At 51.1% G+C, this 13,510-nt stretch overlaps 5 protein-coding genes across 5 annotated transcripts; 3 read left to right on the plus strand and 2 right to left on the minus strand.

Moving 5' to 3' along the window:
- Nucleotides 1–1,451: 1,451 nt before the first annotated feature.
- Z517_00756 (uncharacterized protein) lies at nt 1,452–2,893 on the minus strand (the record flags this gene model as incomplete). The annotated part of the gene is made up of 2 exons (XM_013433720.1): nt 1,452–2,619; nt 2,691–2,893. 2 exons carry the CDS (start codon nt 2,891–2,893, stop codon nt 1,452–1,454), a joined length of 1,371 nt encoding a protein of 456 aa, XP_013289174.1.
- Nucleotides 2,894–5,862: 2,969 nt separating this feature from the next.
- On the plus strand, nt 5,863–7,731 carry Z517_00757 (dihydroorotate dehydrogenase (fumarate); the record flags this gene model as incomplete). The annotated part of the gene is made up of 1 exon (XM_013433721.1): nt 5,863–7,731. The coding sequence occupies one exon, from the start codon at nt 5,863–5,865 to the stop codon at nt 7,729–7,731; it is 1,869 nt and encodes a 622-aa protein (XP_013289175.1).
- An 18-nt stretch (nt 7,732–7,749) lies between these two features.
- On the minus strand, nt 7,750–8,316 carry Z517_00758 (uncharacterized protein; the record flags this gene model as incomplete). The annotated part of the gene is made up of 1 exon (XM_013433722.1): nt 7,750–8,316. One exon carries the CDS (start codon nt 8,314–8,316, stop codon nt 7,750–7,752), a length of 567 nt encoding a protein of 188 aa, XP_013289176.1.
- Nucleotides 8,317–8,675: 359 nt separating this feature from the next.
- Nucleotides 8,676–10,715, plus strand: Z517_00759 (uncharacterized protein; the record flags this gene model as incomplete). The annotated part of the gene is made up of 2 exons (XM_013433723.1): nt 8,676–8,805; nt 8,860–10,715. The coding sequence occupies 2 exons, from the start codon at nt 8,676–8,678 to the stop codon at nt 10,713–10,715; spliced, it is 1,986 nt and encodes a 661-aa protein (XP_013289177.1).
- Nucleotides 10,716–12,025: 1,310 nt separating this feature from the next.
- Nucleotides 12,026–13,081, plus strand: Z517_00760 (uncharacterized protein; the record flags this gene model as incomplete). The annotated part of the gene is made up of 1 exon (XM_013433724.1): nt 12,026–13,081. One exon carries the CDS (start codon nt 12,026–12,028, stop codon nt 13,079–13,081), a length of 1,056 nt encoding a protein of 351 aa, XP_013289178.1.
- Between the last annotated feature and the right edge of the window lie 429 nt (nt 13,082–13,510).

Consider the following 13,510-nt stretch of genomic DNA (forward strand, 5'->3'; position numbering starts at 1 on the left):
CACCTTTTAGTTTTCACGGCCGCCAGTTTTAAAACGTTGTTCATCCTTCTTCTCCTGAGCTCTGGACTTGCGGAACTGACACATGCTGGGGCATTTGCACCATCTGCGTTTGATGGCCTTTCCATTTGTGGGAATGTGGTTTGGTTCGCAGTTGCTTTGCTATCCGATGAAAGCCGGCGGGCGTCTGGGTTGTGGGGCACTATGCAGGAGACTCCGGCCTGTTGTTGCCTTGGAGGTTCTACGTCACTAGACCCTCGCACAATGTAGGGAGGGATTGAAAATTGTGGCTTGAGGTTGGGAAAAAAAAGGATTGTACTCGGTACATGATGATGAAGAGGCAGAATGATTGTATTGTGTTGAGGAGGGGACAGCTGATCGATACTAAGCGGGCAGATGGGCGGATTGGTGGTTTGGCAGGTTTTTGCTGACTGATTGACTGACCAAGTACACACAACCTCGTACCTCGTTTCACACAAGATCGTAAGGGAGAGTGATGGTGGCCCGACAAAGCATCTTGCGTAATCCTCCGAAGCCCACAGAAATGCCCTTTTTCCCACCATGGGCAAAGGTGGTGGGAATCGGTTGATTGCGGGCCCATCTACGAGGTACAAAGTCCCGTTTCTTCTGTACTACGAGTATGTACTTGTACCCATACGTCCAGGTACCCGCACAGCCGCCACTTACTGATGCTGATGCTGATGTTGGATGATGATTATGATCGTGTTGCTGGATGAATGAATGGTATTGTATTTGTCGGGTATCGGATCGCTACAGCCCCCCTACAAGTACGTACGAGTACCTGCTTGTAGCCCACCGCCCGTAAAATTGCATCATGGTCATGCCAGAGCGAGGGAGGTGGGAAGCCCCGAAATCAGCGTAGATGCCTTGCATAAATTTATACTTCTTCTTCGTTCCTTGTCGTTTCTGTAGACGCTGCGAACGTTGTGCTCATCAGTGCTTAACGAAGACCGAGGTACAATACAGTAGACTCATTCGAACGACACCTTGCGCAGCATAGGTACAGTCGTGTGGAGAAAGTGTGGAAAGTGGAGCATCGTTAGGTGTATCTGTAGGGATTTCTGAAAGACTGTACTTGTCCTCGGTATGTTTGTTGCAAAAGCCAACGGAGGGAACCAATACTCGATACATGAGCCGCACAAATCAATAGATTCCAATCGCTCCAGACCAAACGCCTCAGTATATCGACTATAGATTACATGTAACATAGTACTATCATTGTACATTTTTCCAAGGTGTCATGAAAAGTCGTTTATCATTCTTGAAAAGAACAATAATCACACATCACACATAATACATCACACCGTGTTTCGCTGCGCATCTGGCAAGAGGCAAGAGGCCCAACGAGCATTCTCTCCGGTGATTGTGCCAAAACTCTCGATCAAAAGATACAAACGCCAGGTGCGAGTCGGGCAAGGTCGAGTCGAGCCGAGTCAGTGGCCTAAGAGATTCTGCCATCCAATCCGCTCGTACATGACCACGGCTAGACAACTTGTCACCACGGCGTCGATGGAGATTCGTTCATCACAACTCTCTGTGCCTCCATCACCGCGTCCGTGCGTGCGTTCTCGTCGGTGGTGTTCACGCCCATGTCCCTGTCCCTGCCCTTGCCAGGGTTCACTCCGGTACGCGTTAACGTGGTGATAATTACCACTACTGGGACCCCTGGCGACGTTGTCCAGGAATATCGTCAAGGCGCCCAAATACTGGTGGTCCCGTCGCTGCTTGTACACGGCCACAAGCGTTCCATGTGGGTCTTCTAGCAGGAGATTCCCGTTGGCCAGGTCGAATCCGTCGTCGACGGCCGGCATTGAGAGAACCTCGCTGTTGTGACGGAGCGGGGAATGCCATTTATAGACCGGCGAGGATGGCGAACTGCTCAAGGTGTACTCGCGCTTCCAGCCGCGGCGTGCAATGGTATAATTGGAGCGGATGCCGTGAGGTTCCTGCGCCGAGGGAGAGTAGTGCATCTCGGGGGAGATGTTGTAAAGGGTCAGTGATATGGACATGCGAGTTAGCCCTTGCAAGCCCTGATACTTGATCTCGGCCAAGGGGTATGGCTCCTCGTCCCTCTTGGAACCATCGAGGCTCTTTGAGGGCGTGGTTTTCATCAGGATGTCGACAGGGTCTGCGCTGGGATTGGCATAGATATGCCTTACGCTTCCCTGTGACGGCGGATGCGGCCGCGGCGACTGTCCAGGGGCTGCAATTTCCGTTTGAGCAGCCTCCTCGCCTTGCAGTCCCTTGTGCTGCGGATGCAGCTGGTGAGCAGTGCCGGGGAAAATCTGAAACGAAGGGGGAAGAAAGAATTTCTCCTTCCACCACTTCATATTGCTGGTCACAAACGCTGGTTCGTGACGAGAGCTTTGTGGTGTCGAAATGTTGGTGAGATGATCCGTAGGGACCGTCCTGGCACCGACATCGACGACGCTCAACACGAGGTTCTGCGGGCAAACCAGTCCCAAGGTCGCGCTTTTGAGGATCTCGAATCGACAGATGGGGCCGTGCCACTCGTGTTGGAACCGCTGGTGTTCATCGGATTCGAAGAACTGGCTGTGCTGCTGCTCGCCGAGCGACTCGAACTCTCGCTGCTCTGACTCGCTGACCGTTCGGCGAGGGTTGGTCGAGCGTGCCCCAGCCATAGACAGTCGTGCAGAGGATCTGGTTCGAACGTGTTCGGTGGACGTTGGGGTTCTTGTTTCGCTTTACGCTTCTTGGACAGTTTCTGCTCCTTGGGATGGCAGGGGCAGCCCCCGGGATAATAGATTTCTCGAAGCGTAATGGTCGTGTACCGTCTTCGGCCATTGACGACGGGGTTAGCCTCCTCCTGGGGAAACAATGCATTGTACGAAGGGAGTGCGTCGGCGTCAGCCATTTTGTGGAGCGTGTGAATAGTATACAAGGCTGGATTGGAAAATGCTTAAGGAGCCTTTTTCGGATTGCTGGGAGTAGATTTCAAGGAAGGGGCAAACACTGTCTAAGAATCTGGGGTGGACTGAAAAATATAACAACAACGTGACCAAGACTGACCTTGTGTGCCAAATAATATAGAGGGCGTCAAGATACTGTCATGAGTGTGGATAAACGTGCAAAAAAGGGGGTCTCGGTGTTATTGGCAGCCGGAACGTTGATGGTTGGTTCGCCCGCTCGGATGCAGACGGAAGGCTGAGCAGGCCAGCAGGCCTGGCCACGAAATGCTCAGACTCGCGAAAAGCGGCCCAGCCAGCTGGCCGGTGGCTGAGAATGTTTGCTGATGTGGAGTGCTGCGTCAGCGTTATTAGACGTCCTGATGCCTCCTTGGACTCGTTTGGGAAGTGGTGTGTCAGAAACTCGGGGCCACTGAGGCGGGCTGGAAACGCGCCGTGTGTCGCCTTACCACCGTTCTGCACGCTTCTTTGGTTCGGAAGTTTTTGTGAACTGGCACAAATTGCGGTGAGGTTATGTAAGATTGTTGAGCCTGAGACATGCATATAACAAAGCAAGCCCGAATGTGTTTGAGCTCAGAAATCACTCTGAGCCAACAAAACCTCTGGATATATATACACCTGTGCCTGTACTTGAAACAGAAATCTGCCTTGCCCTCGAAAAAGACGCCTCGAAAAATGCCTTGCACTGGCGTGGACAAGAGTCACGAGATAAGACATTGATGAGAGCATTGGGTGACGGCAATGAGGTACTTTGCAGTCTTCCAACCGAAATCCGGGGTATATTTAGACATTCGACCCGTCTCATGCTTCTGATGAAATTGGTGCGAATCCGCGTATCCGTATTTTCTTGAGGCTTTCGGCGCCAATCAGTTGCCGAGGCGTCGTAGAAGGTGCTAGGAACTTGGTGGCGGCTGTCAGCCAATGACGAGTGAGATTTGGCCAGAACGAACTGTATACATGCCTCGTCCACGACAACCAAGAGGTGTGTCATGACGTGGTATGACTGTTTCAGGGGCCTACAAGAAACTTGCAGATGTAAGTACACATGATACCGAGTCTTGGTGTTGAGGATGTTGGAAATGGTCGCTATTCATTTGTCCTTGGTAGGGCCGCCAGTCACGTGAATTCGCGTCGATCGATTCCTAACGCGCCGAGTAATAATATTATTGAGGAAACCTACCTGCCAACCTGCCTACCCATCATTTTCCAGCGTTGGCTTCCTGGTTGCCATGTGATGCACAAGTACTTCAACCACAAACCTCGAGATGCTTCTCCCTTAGATTGGCGCAGATTTTCGACGGTTTCCTTGTATAAGGGACGAAAATACATCACCACCGGCGATTCGGGCCTCATCTAAGGGATCGATAAGAAAAGAGTCATAAAACGATACTTCGGGGGCGAAGAGAGCGACGCTGAACGTGAGCATTGAGCATATGCACGGCTCGGCTCGCTTCCAAACATTGCGAGATATCTGGGCAGCTTAAAAGATGGATCTATAATGCTGGAACGGGGCCCGCGTCTTCGGGAAAAGATTCAAGAGTAGAATGTGGAAAAGATCCCATTGCGTCGAAAGCTTCGCTGGTTAAGGGATGCCGCGGAGGGTATAAGATACGCACATGAAAAGGGTAGTATTCAAGCTGATTTTGGATGCTATAATATGATATTGACAGGAACTCGTGGATCCACGTGTATGGAATCTGATTGCTTGAAATTGCTTGACTTTGGAGGTGCCAGTATTAATGGTGGAGCCAACGGCTTCTGCTATCAATGGCACAGTTATCGACGATCAATGCTGGAAGTCAGCTAGAAGACCGATATTTTCGCGTTTGGGTGTGTGATATACGAAGTCCTGAGTCCTGACGGGTAAATACCCATACCGCGAACTCGAAAAGTCTGATCATCAAACACACCTTATCCAACAACTATATGAAGAAAACCAGTTTCCTGATACTGCAAACCTACCATTGGGCCAACTGATGCAAGGCTGCTGGCATGGCACTTTCGACTCTATGACCGAGGTCATTCAGGAGTAGAAGCGGCAGACTCGTTGAAGGAGCAGGCGAAGAATGGAGCCATTACTAGGGTTCTTAAATGCTACTGGCTTTTCGTTCAAGGTGTCAACTCAAAAAAATAACTCACCGGTTCGAGAAAGGTTTGGCTTCTTCTACGAAGATTTATGGGAATTCTCCCGACCCTCCATCCGGCGGCTGATTGGTAAACCAACAGAAAGCAAGTCACATTATCGCCTCTTGCGATCTTTGCTCTCTGGTTCATGCTTGCAGCACCCTCATCTACAGCTAACAATTCCTCTCCCGCGGCTTTTCACAACCTTCAACACTGTCCAAATTGTCAAATGCGGCAGATTATCTCGTCTGTCACATCGTCAACTTATTTGACTCAGATTAAGTGGCGGAATACGCATGTCTGGAACCGGAAATGAACTTTGGAGAGGCCAAGCTTCGCCAGCGAGTGTTGGGGTATATACTTACTCCCGAGTATGCTTAGATACTGGAGTTTGACTGGTAAGTGAGAATGGCTTGGAATACCTCGTTGATGTTTCATAACTTTGGCATTAGAGCCGCAGGACGCAAGTAGCTGTATTATTGTGGCCAATGAGAGTCTCGTAAATTAGCCGCATGTAACCACTTTACAAAAGACGCAGGTCTGCCGAGCTCAGGCACTTGGCCAATCAGCATCCTTGAGTTTTTGGAAGCTTCGTGGCTGTTACTGGCACCATAATTTTCTCAACCTCCTGTTTCCCTCTCTTGCCGACGGCTTCAAAGCATTTCAGACTCAGACAAAGGATGACTTGACCAAAAATACTGGACGCAGCTCTGCCGCACTCTTTGAACTCTTCTTTGGGACCATAAGTCACATTAACCTCTCCCACGCCACTCGTGTCATTGCCAGGCCAATCATGAGACACTCAACCACGAGGTTGCTCTTCAGGGCTTCACGACCTCGTCTGCCAGCGCACCCGTTACTGATTCGGCCCCGAGTCTTTAATCCTCCACTTCGTAGGCATGCTTCCACTTCTCAAGAGAAACCATCTCGACTGGTCAATGTTCTATATGCCGCCACTCTTGCTTTGGGCCTGGGCATCATCTACGTCTACGTCACTGATACTCGAGCAAGCATCCATCGTTACGTGGTCATTCCAGCCCTGAGACTGGTCTATAGCGATCCCGAAGATGCACACCACGCAGGCAATCGAATTCTGAAATCTCTTTGGGACTTTGGTCTACATCCACGGGAGCGAGGCGACCCGGACCAGAACCACGACCTTGAGGTCGAAGTCTTCGGGGAACGCCTCCGAAATCCTATCGCCACTTCTGCAGGTATAGATAAACATGCCGACATACCGGATGTGTTGTTTGACATTGGCCCCGCAATAGTCGAGATTGGAGGAACGACGCCACTGCCCCAAGCGGGCAATGACAAGCCTCGTGTGTTCCGGTTGACATCACAACAAGCGATGATAAACAGATATGGCCTCAACTCCGAAGGTGCTGACCATGTGGCCATGAGACTGCGAAACAGGGTGAGAAGGTTCGCACACTCTCTTGGCCTTGGTGATGATGAGATCGCGGAGAAGGCCGTGCTTGATGGTATCGCAGGCGTCCCTCCCGGAAGCTTGACTCCAGGAAAACTACTCGCTGTCAACATTGCCAAGAATAAAGTCACGCCAGAGGATGATGTCGAGGCCGTCACTAACGACTACGTTTATTGTGTTGAGAAGCTTGGGCCATATGCTGATATCCTAGTCGTCAACGTTTCCAGTCCCAATACTCCTGGTCTTCGCTCACTACAACAGTCCGACAAGCTGCGGACGATCTTGAGTGGGGTAGTGGATGCGGCTAGATCGGTGCAAAGGCGAACGAGGCCATATGTAATGGTTAAAGTGAGCCCAGACGAAGATTCAGAGTCGGAAATTGCTGGGATATGTGATGCGGTCTGGGCAGCCGGTGTAGATGGAGTCATTGTCGGGAACACCACGAATCGCCGACCGGAGCCACTTGCTCACCTGAAAAAGCTCTCACCCCTCGAGGAACAAAATATGCTCGAAAGAGGAGGATTTTCCGGACCTCACCTCTTTGAAAAAACGGTTGATCTGGTGAAAAAATACAGGAAGCTTTTAGTCGAGAAGCCCGCGTCAGTCGACACAGTGAGCAATCCGAGCACAAGAAAAGGAGCGCTAGAAGCTGAAGCAGATCGGATTAAGTCAGCTCTGGCGTCCAGCCCTGAAGAACCCAGCCTTGCCAACATACCCTCCCCGACCTCAGACAAGATCACTGCATCTGTTGACAGTGGTGATGTGCCAGCCAGTGGCATGCTTCAACAGAGTGGTGCGGACAAACAACCTCTCCTCACTCTGCCCAGCGACCGCCAGTTTGACAAGTCACAGCCAGAGACAGAAAATGCCGAGGAGGCGGAAGTGGCCGCACCTGATGCAGAAGTACGCTTGGCGGAAGAGAAAAAACAACTACAGTCAATTCAGGAGGCCATTGAGCGACTTCCTCCTCGGGCACAGCGTGACGCCTTCGACCGACTCGAGATCGATCCTGCCCATCTGGAATCCGTCGATCAACCCAAGGTAATTTTTGCGACTGGAGGCATCACCAACGGCAAACAAGCCCTTGAGGTTGTCAACGCGGGTGCCAATGTGGCCATGGTTTATACTGCCTTGGTATACGGAGGCGCTGGTACGATATCACGAATCAAGGATGAAATGCGACAAGAAATGAAACGACAGGATCAAGAAAAGCGCTCTAAGGCTCAAAACTAAGGTGGTGATTCGAGGTTCTTATGCTGGCCGAGGGAGTTCGAAAGTAACTAGATTGACGGTCGACCCGTTCAGTTGAATCAGCTCTTCACCAACCCGGTGAAAACCACATTTGGCCAATATTTTGGCACTTGCAATATTTTCTGCACCAAGATCCGCCATCAAGACCTCGGGTACCGTTGCAATGGTGTCATCGATATCGTCACCCTTTTCTACCTCTTCGAGTACCACTTCTTTCCGAGGCAACTCCCACCAAGCTTGGAGCCATCGTCGCAGCGCCTCTGTGGCATACCCCTGGCCCCAGGAGTTGGTGCGCAACATGTAACCACACTCGGGAGGCTCCTGTGTATGACAGCCTACCACCCCAATGACTTTGCCGGGGCTCGCGATCTCCTCAATGGCAAAGCTGAAAGTGGTGGCATTGTTGGGTGGAAGAAACCTGTTCATCCAGATTTGTGTGGCTTCCTTGTCAATGTCGACTTTCCCCGCTCTGGTCCACTTCATCACTTCGACTTCAGTGCGAAGGGCGTGGAAATCTTCTAGATCGGATTCTTGGATGGGGCGTAGGAGCAGGCGAGCAGTGGTCATGGGTGACGCTGGGACTGGACAAACTGGACGCGTGGTTTTCTTCATCTTCTACGGTCTCAGAGGGCTTGCGGCAGAACAAAAAGTCAGAGCATATACCAGAGTAAACAATCAAATCGTCAGATACTTTATCTGCCCCAAGTCTCAGGTATTGAGGGGCTTTTTGTGACTCAATTGCTTTTGATAGTGTAACGCAGGTTGGTTGGTGCTGGTAGAGCAACCAATGATATAGTATCTTGGCACTCGGTAAAGTTGCCATATCTCCGATAAGCGATAAGCGAATTTCGAGTTGCGAATTTTTGTGCCGCATTTGAGATTCCACAATCGCCACAACATCGTCGCCCTGCACGCTCGCCGGCAAGATGAAGACCACTTGGAAGGATATTGCACCGGTTCCTACCTCTCAGGAATTCATTGATATTGTCCTTAGCCGCACACAGCGGCGGCTACCTACTCAGATTCGTGCAGGCTTCAAAATTAGCCGAATTAGAGGTCAAACTTCCTACCTGCGTTGAGAAAGAAAGTATTGCTGAGACAACTGTACAGGTTTCTACACAAGAAAAGTCAAGTTCACGTCCGAAACATTCTGCGAAAAGTTGCAAGCCATCCTCGAAGGGTTTCCTCGACTCCAAGATATTCACCCCTTCCACAAAGACCTCCTCAATACTCTCTACGATGCCGACCATTTCAAAATCGCCTTGGGCACGTTGTCCACTGCCAAACGGCTGATAGAAACAGTGTCTCGAGATTACGTGCGGCTCCTCAAGTACGCCCAGTCGTTGTTCCAATGCAAGTCCCTCAAACGAGCGGCCCTCGGCCGGATGGCCACAATCTGCAAAAGACTGAAAGACCCTCTCGTGTATCTGGAACAAGTGCGACAACATCTAGGACGATTGCCGAGCATAGATCCTAACACTCGAACACTCCTCATCTGTGGCTATCCGAATGTGGGGAAGTCGAGTTTCTTGAAATCGATCACCCGAGCGGACGTCGATGTTCAACCCTACGCTTTCACCACCAAGTCACTCTTTGTTGGACATTTCGACTACAAATATCTCAGATTTCAAGCCATTGACACACCAGGAATCCTCGATCACCCATTAGAAGAGATGAACACCATCGAAATGCAGTCCATTACCGCTATCGCACATTTGAGGTCTGCCATTCTGTATTTCATGGATCTGTCAGAACAGTGTGGCTACTCAGTCTCTGCACAGATGGCGCTTTTCAATTCGATCAAACCCCTCTTTGCCAACAAGCTTGTCTTCATAGTAGTGAACAAGACCGATGTCATGAAACCGGAGGACTTGGACCCCGCGACCCAGCAGGAACTGAAGGATTTGTTGACACAAAACGCCAACACCGAACTTCTCCAGTTGTCCTGCGTCACCAACGAAGGGGTTCAAGAGGTGAAGAACACGGTTTGCGATCGATTGATTGCAGATCGGGTGGCAGCAAAACTTAAGGCTGGACAAGCCGCACAATCCGCCACCTCAGATGCGCCCACAGGCCGCTTGGGCGATCTCCTTGCGCGAATTCATGTGGCCAGGCCATTGGAAGGCTCGGTGAGCGAGACCTACATCCCAGAGGCCGTCAGAAACGGTACCCACCAAAAATACGACAAATCAGATCCCGATAGACGGAAACTCGAGCGTGATATCGAAGAGGAAAATGGAGGTGCGGGGGTCTATAATATCGATCTGAAGAAGTTTTACGATCTTGCTGTCCCAGAATGGAAGCATGATAAGATTCCCGAGTTCTTCAATGGCAAGAACATTGCCGACTATGTCGATCCCGACATTGAACAGAGGCTCGCAGAACTGGAGGCCGAAGAAGAGAAGTTGACAGCAGAAGGATTCTACGACGAGAGCGACAGCATGGAAGATGAAGATGACGCCGAAATCCGCATGAAAGCGGACTTGATCCGCAACAAGAAGACGCTAATGATGAATGAGGCGCGCATGAAGAAGAGTCTGAAGAACAAAGCTCAAATACCACGGGTCAAGAAATCCAGGACAGTTGGGCAAATGGAGAAGCACTTTACCTCCATCGGCCTTGACGCATCGGCCCCTGCTGACCGAGCAAGAGCAGAGATTCGTAACGCCAAACCTGCGTCCGTCGCCGCCGATGAGATGGAGCTTGACGATACACCCTCTGCGAGACTAGCGAAGTCACTGTCCAGAGCGCCAAAGACAAACAGGCTCACGGATGGCTTGGGTGTGAGTGCGACAGGAGTGACAGACCCTGCGAAGAGCGAAAAGGCCCAGCGTATGGCAAAACTGAGCCAACGGAAGATGAACCGTATGGCCAGACAAGGCGAGGCAGATCGTCACGAGACGGCATCGCTACCAGCCCACTTGATCAAGGGCAAGAGGAAGATGGGGAAGACGCGATCCAGGTAATCGGACGAGGGTGGTTCGGGGGTATGGAGTGTCATTGTTGCAGCCTTTGACTGGTATATTTTACGACTTGACGTTGTTGAACTGTCTAGAGATCAAAATTGAGAGGGTCCTTGGGAGGAAAAGCTGGCCAGTTAGAAGTTTCACGGCGTTCATTACGATGTCTTCGTGCCCTGACCTAGTCTCATTCTGTTGGTTGATTCAGAGCCTGGGCAACCAGGAGAGTTCGACAAGGTGACAGCTCAGACTCGTGTGTCATTCATTCCTTGTTGAGCAGTAGCAGTCAAGGAGGAGTTCTACAACCTTTTGACGATAGAGATAATTGATCAACGGGACTATGCCTAAAACACGTAGGTCCCGCTGGCTGGCACTGGTAACATTAAACAGGTCCAACCATAGCCAGAGCTAGAAGCTACACAATCGGACGAAAGTTGTCCCTTTGCCGTTTTTACTATTCTTTCCATGTCCGAGGCCAGCATTCTCGTAGAACGCAAGTTTTTTCAGGTGTGACTGACGTTTGTCATCAACTTCTCGCCCTCAGTAGCAACTCGGTCAAACAAGCGGATTGATCCCGAGTCACAGTTCCCTCACCCTGCATTCTGTATTCTGTGCAAGCAAATTCATTATTCATCTATATTCTTCTCTTTTGGCCAGGAATGATGCAGTCCCAAGGCTTTCGGACATAAGATAGATAGTACTCGGCGATATAGCGTATGCGTATCCTTCATTTCAGCTGCGATATGTGCATGTAACGTGTCTTGATGGTCCAGCTTCGTCGGCATTCGTTAAGCCCGAGCAGCTCGCTCAGCCTTGGCCCCGAATGGCCCCTTGTCCCTTGCCCCTGCTGTGCCTGCCTGGGGAAAGGAAGTGGCCCCTTGCTTTCAAAACCCCGAGTTTGTAATTACTAAGCGCGGTCGAAAATGCCCCTCTACTAACCTGTGTCACTCACACTTACTGGTGAGTCTGATTAGTATCCACCACAAAGCAACGCAGGAGCCAACCCCACGTCAGCCTCGCTCGTGCTTGTGGCCTGATTGATTGATTGATTGATGTGATGGGGACGGCGTGATGGACTCCGCGGGGCCGGAGCAACTACAAAGCCAAGCAAGATCATAGGCCTGTATTGACAAATGAATATGTAGAGGTTCAAAGTATATTTAAATAGCTGGGAAGGCGTGCCATAGATGTGGATGTTGAGACGCGCTGAGATTCTTTGTTTCAGCGATTGAACATACATAAACTATTTCTCATCACTTGCTCTGGACCCAACTATTCAATCCGTATTCATCACAGTACATACACAGCCTGACGACATGGTTCCCAAAACTCAGAAAGCTCTCCTCGTCACCGAGGTCGGCAAGCCTCTAGTCCTGGTCACAGACCGCCCTGTCCCTCAACCCGGCCCAGATCAGGTCCTCCTTCGCGTCACTGTTGCTGGACCAAACCCACACGACGAGAAAGCCCGTGACTGGGGCCTGTTCATCGCTGAGAAGCTACCAGCTATCCTCACCAACGACGTGGTGGGCGAAGTCGTCGCCCTCGGTGCGAATGTGACAAAGTACGCCGTCGGTGACCACGTTGTCGCCCAGGCTGGGTTTGACAATGTTTATGCCCAGAGTGGTTTCCAGGAGTACGCCGTCGCCGACGTTGAAGCCTCAGCCAAGATCCCTCAGGGGTTCACCGACGACGACGCGGCTACTCTACCCACCAATGTGATTGCCCCGCTGGTTGCACTCTTTGACGCTTCAACGCTGGCCATTCCCGCTCCTTGGACCGATGCCGCGTCCAGCTTCGACTACAAAGGCACCACGCTACTGATTATGGGCGGAGGCAGCAACTGCGGGAGATTCGGCGTCCAGCTCGCTGCGCTGGCTGGCATCGGACGTATCGTCGTGGTCGGGGGTGACGAGGCTGAGTTGATATCCTACGGCGCGACAGACGTAGTTGACCGACACGCCTCGCCAGAGGAACTCACCGAGCGCATCCGATCTCTCGTTGGTGATGACTTGCTGTACGCCTACGACGCCATCAACCCTCCCAAAACGCAAACCATCGCAATCAACGCCCTCTCCTCGACCAAAAAAGGCAAAGTTGCCCGCTTGCTCCCCACTGGACCGGTAGACGAGTCTCAGATCCACCCGAAGAAGGAAGGTTATGAACTGCTCAACGTCTTTGGCAGCTCACACGCCAAACCCGACGTGTGCAAGCCTTTCTGGGAACGTGTGCCGCAGTATTTGATCGAGGGAAAGCTGAAGCCGAGTCAGTACGAGGTGGTCAAAGGGCTGGATGTGGACAAGGTGAATGATGTCCTGGATCGCTATCGGGACGGGAAGAAGGTGATCAAGACGCATTTTCACGTTGCGGAATGAAGTCTAGGGATCAACGCGGGCTTGATTTTACAAGCAGCTCTAGCAGAAAGACCCTTCCATGGGAAAAGGGGGAAAACAAACAAACAAGCAAAATATTCTTAGGCGTGTAGTTCCTGCCGAACTTTGCGGGTGACTGCGGCCAACCTTGATAGCTCTTGTTCTTACTTGGATGCAGTCAAGCAGTTGCCTTTTGGGCAAACCTCAAACGCAACCTGTCCCCAGACGTAACCTCTTTGCGACGCTCTACTTCACGACATCTTGCTTTATGACATTTTGCTTTATGACGAGCTGCTCCACAATAGTTTGCTCCAACCTTCCATGAATGGACCCGTAAATAAATTGACCACCTTTGGACCTCAATCAAGGGTTGCCGAGCTGTTTTACGCAAAGATTCGCCCTTTCTGGACCTCGAGTGAGCGGATTTTGATT

The sequence above is a fragment of the Fonsecaea pedrosoi genome (genome assembly GCF_000835455.1).
Source record: "Fonsecaea pedrosoi CBS 271.37 unplaced genomic scaffold supercont1.1, whole genome shotgun sequence".
Lineage (NCBI taxonomy): Eukaryota > Fungi > Ascomycota > Eurotiomycetes > Chaetothyriales > Herpotrichiellaceae > Fonsecaea > Fonsecaea pedrosoi.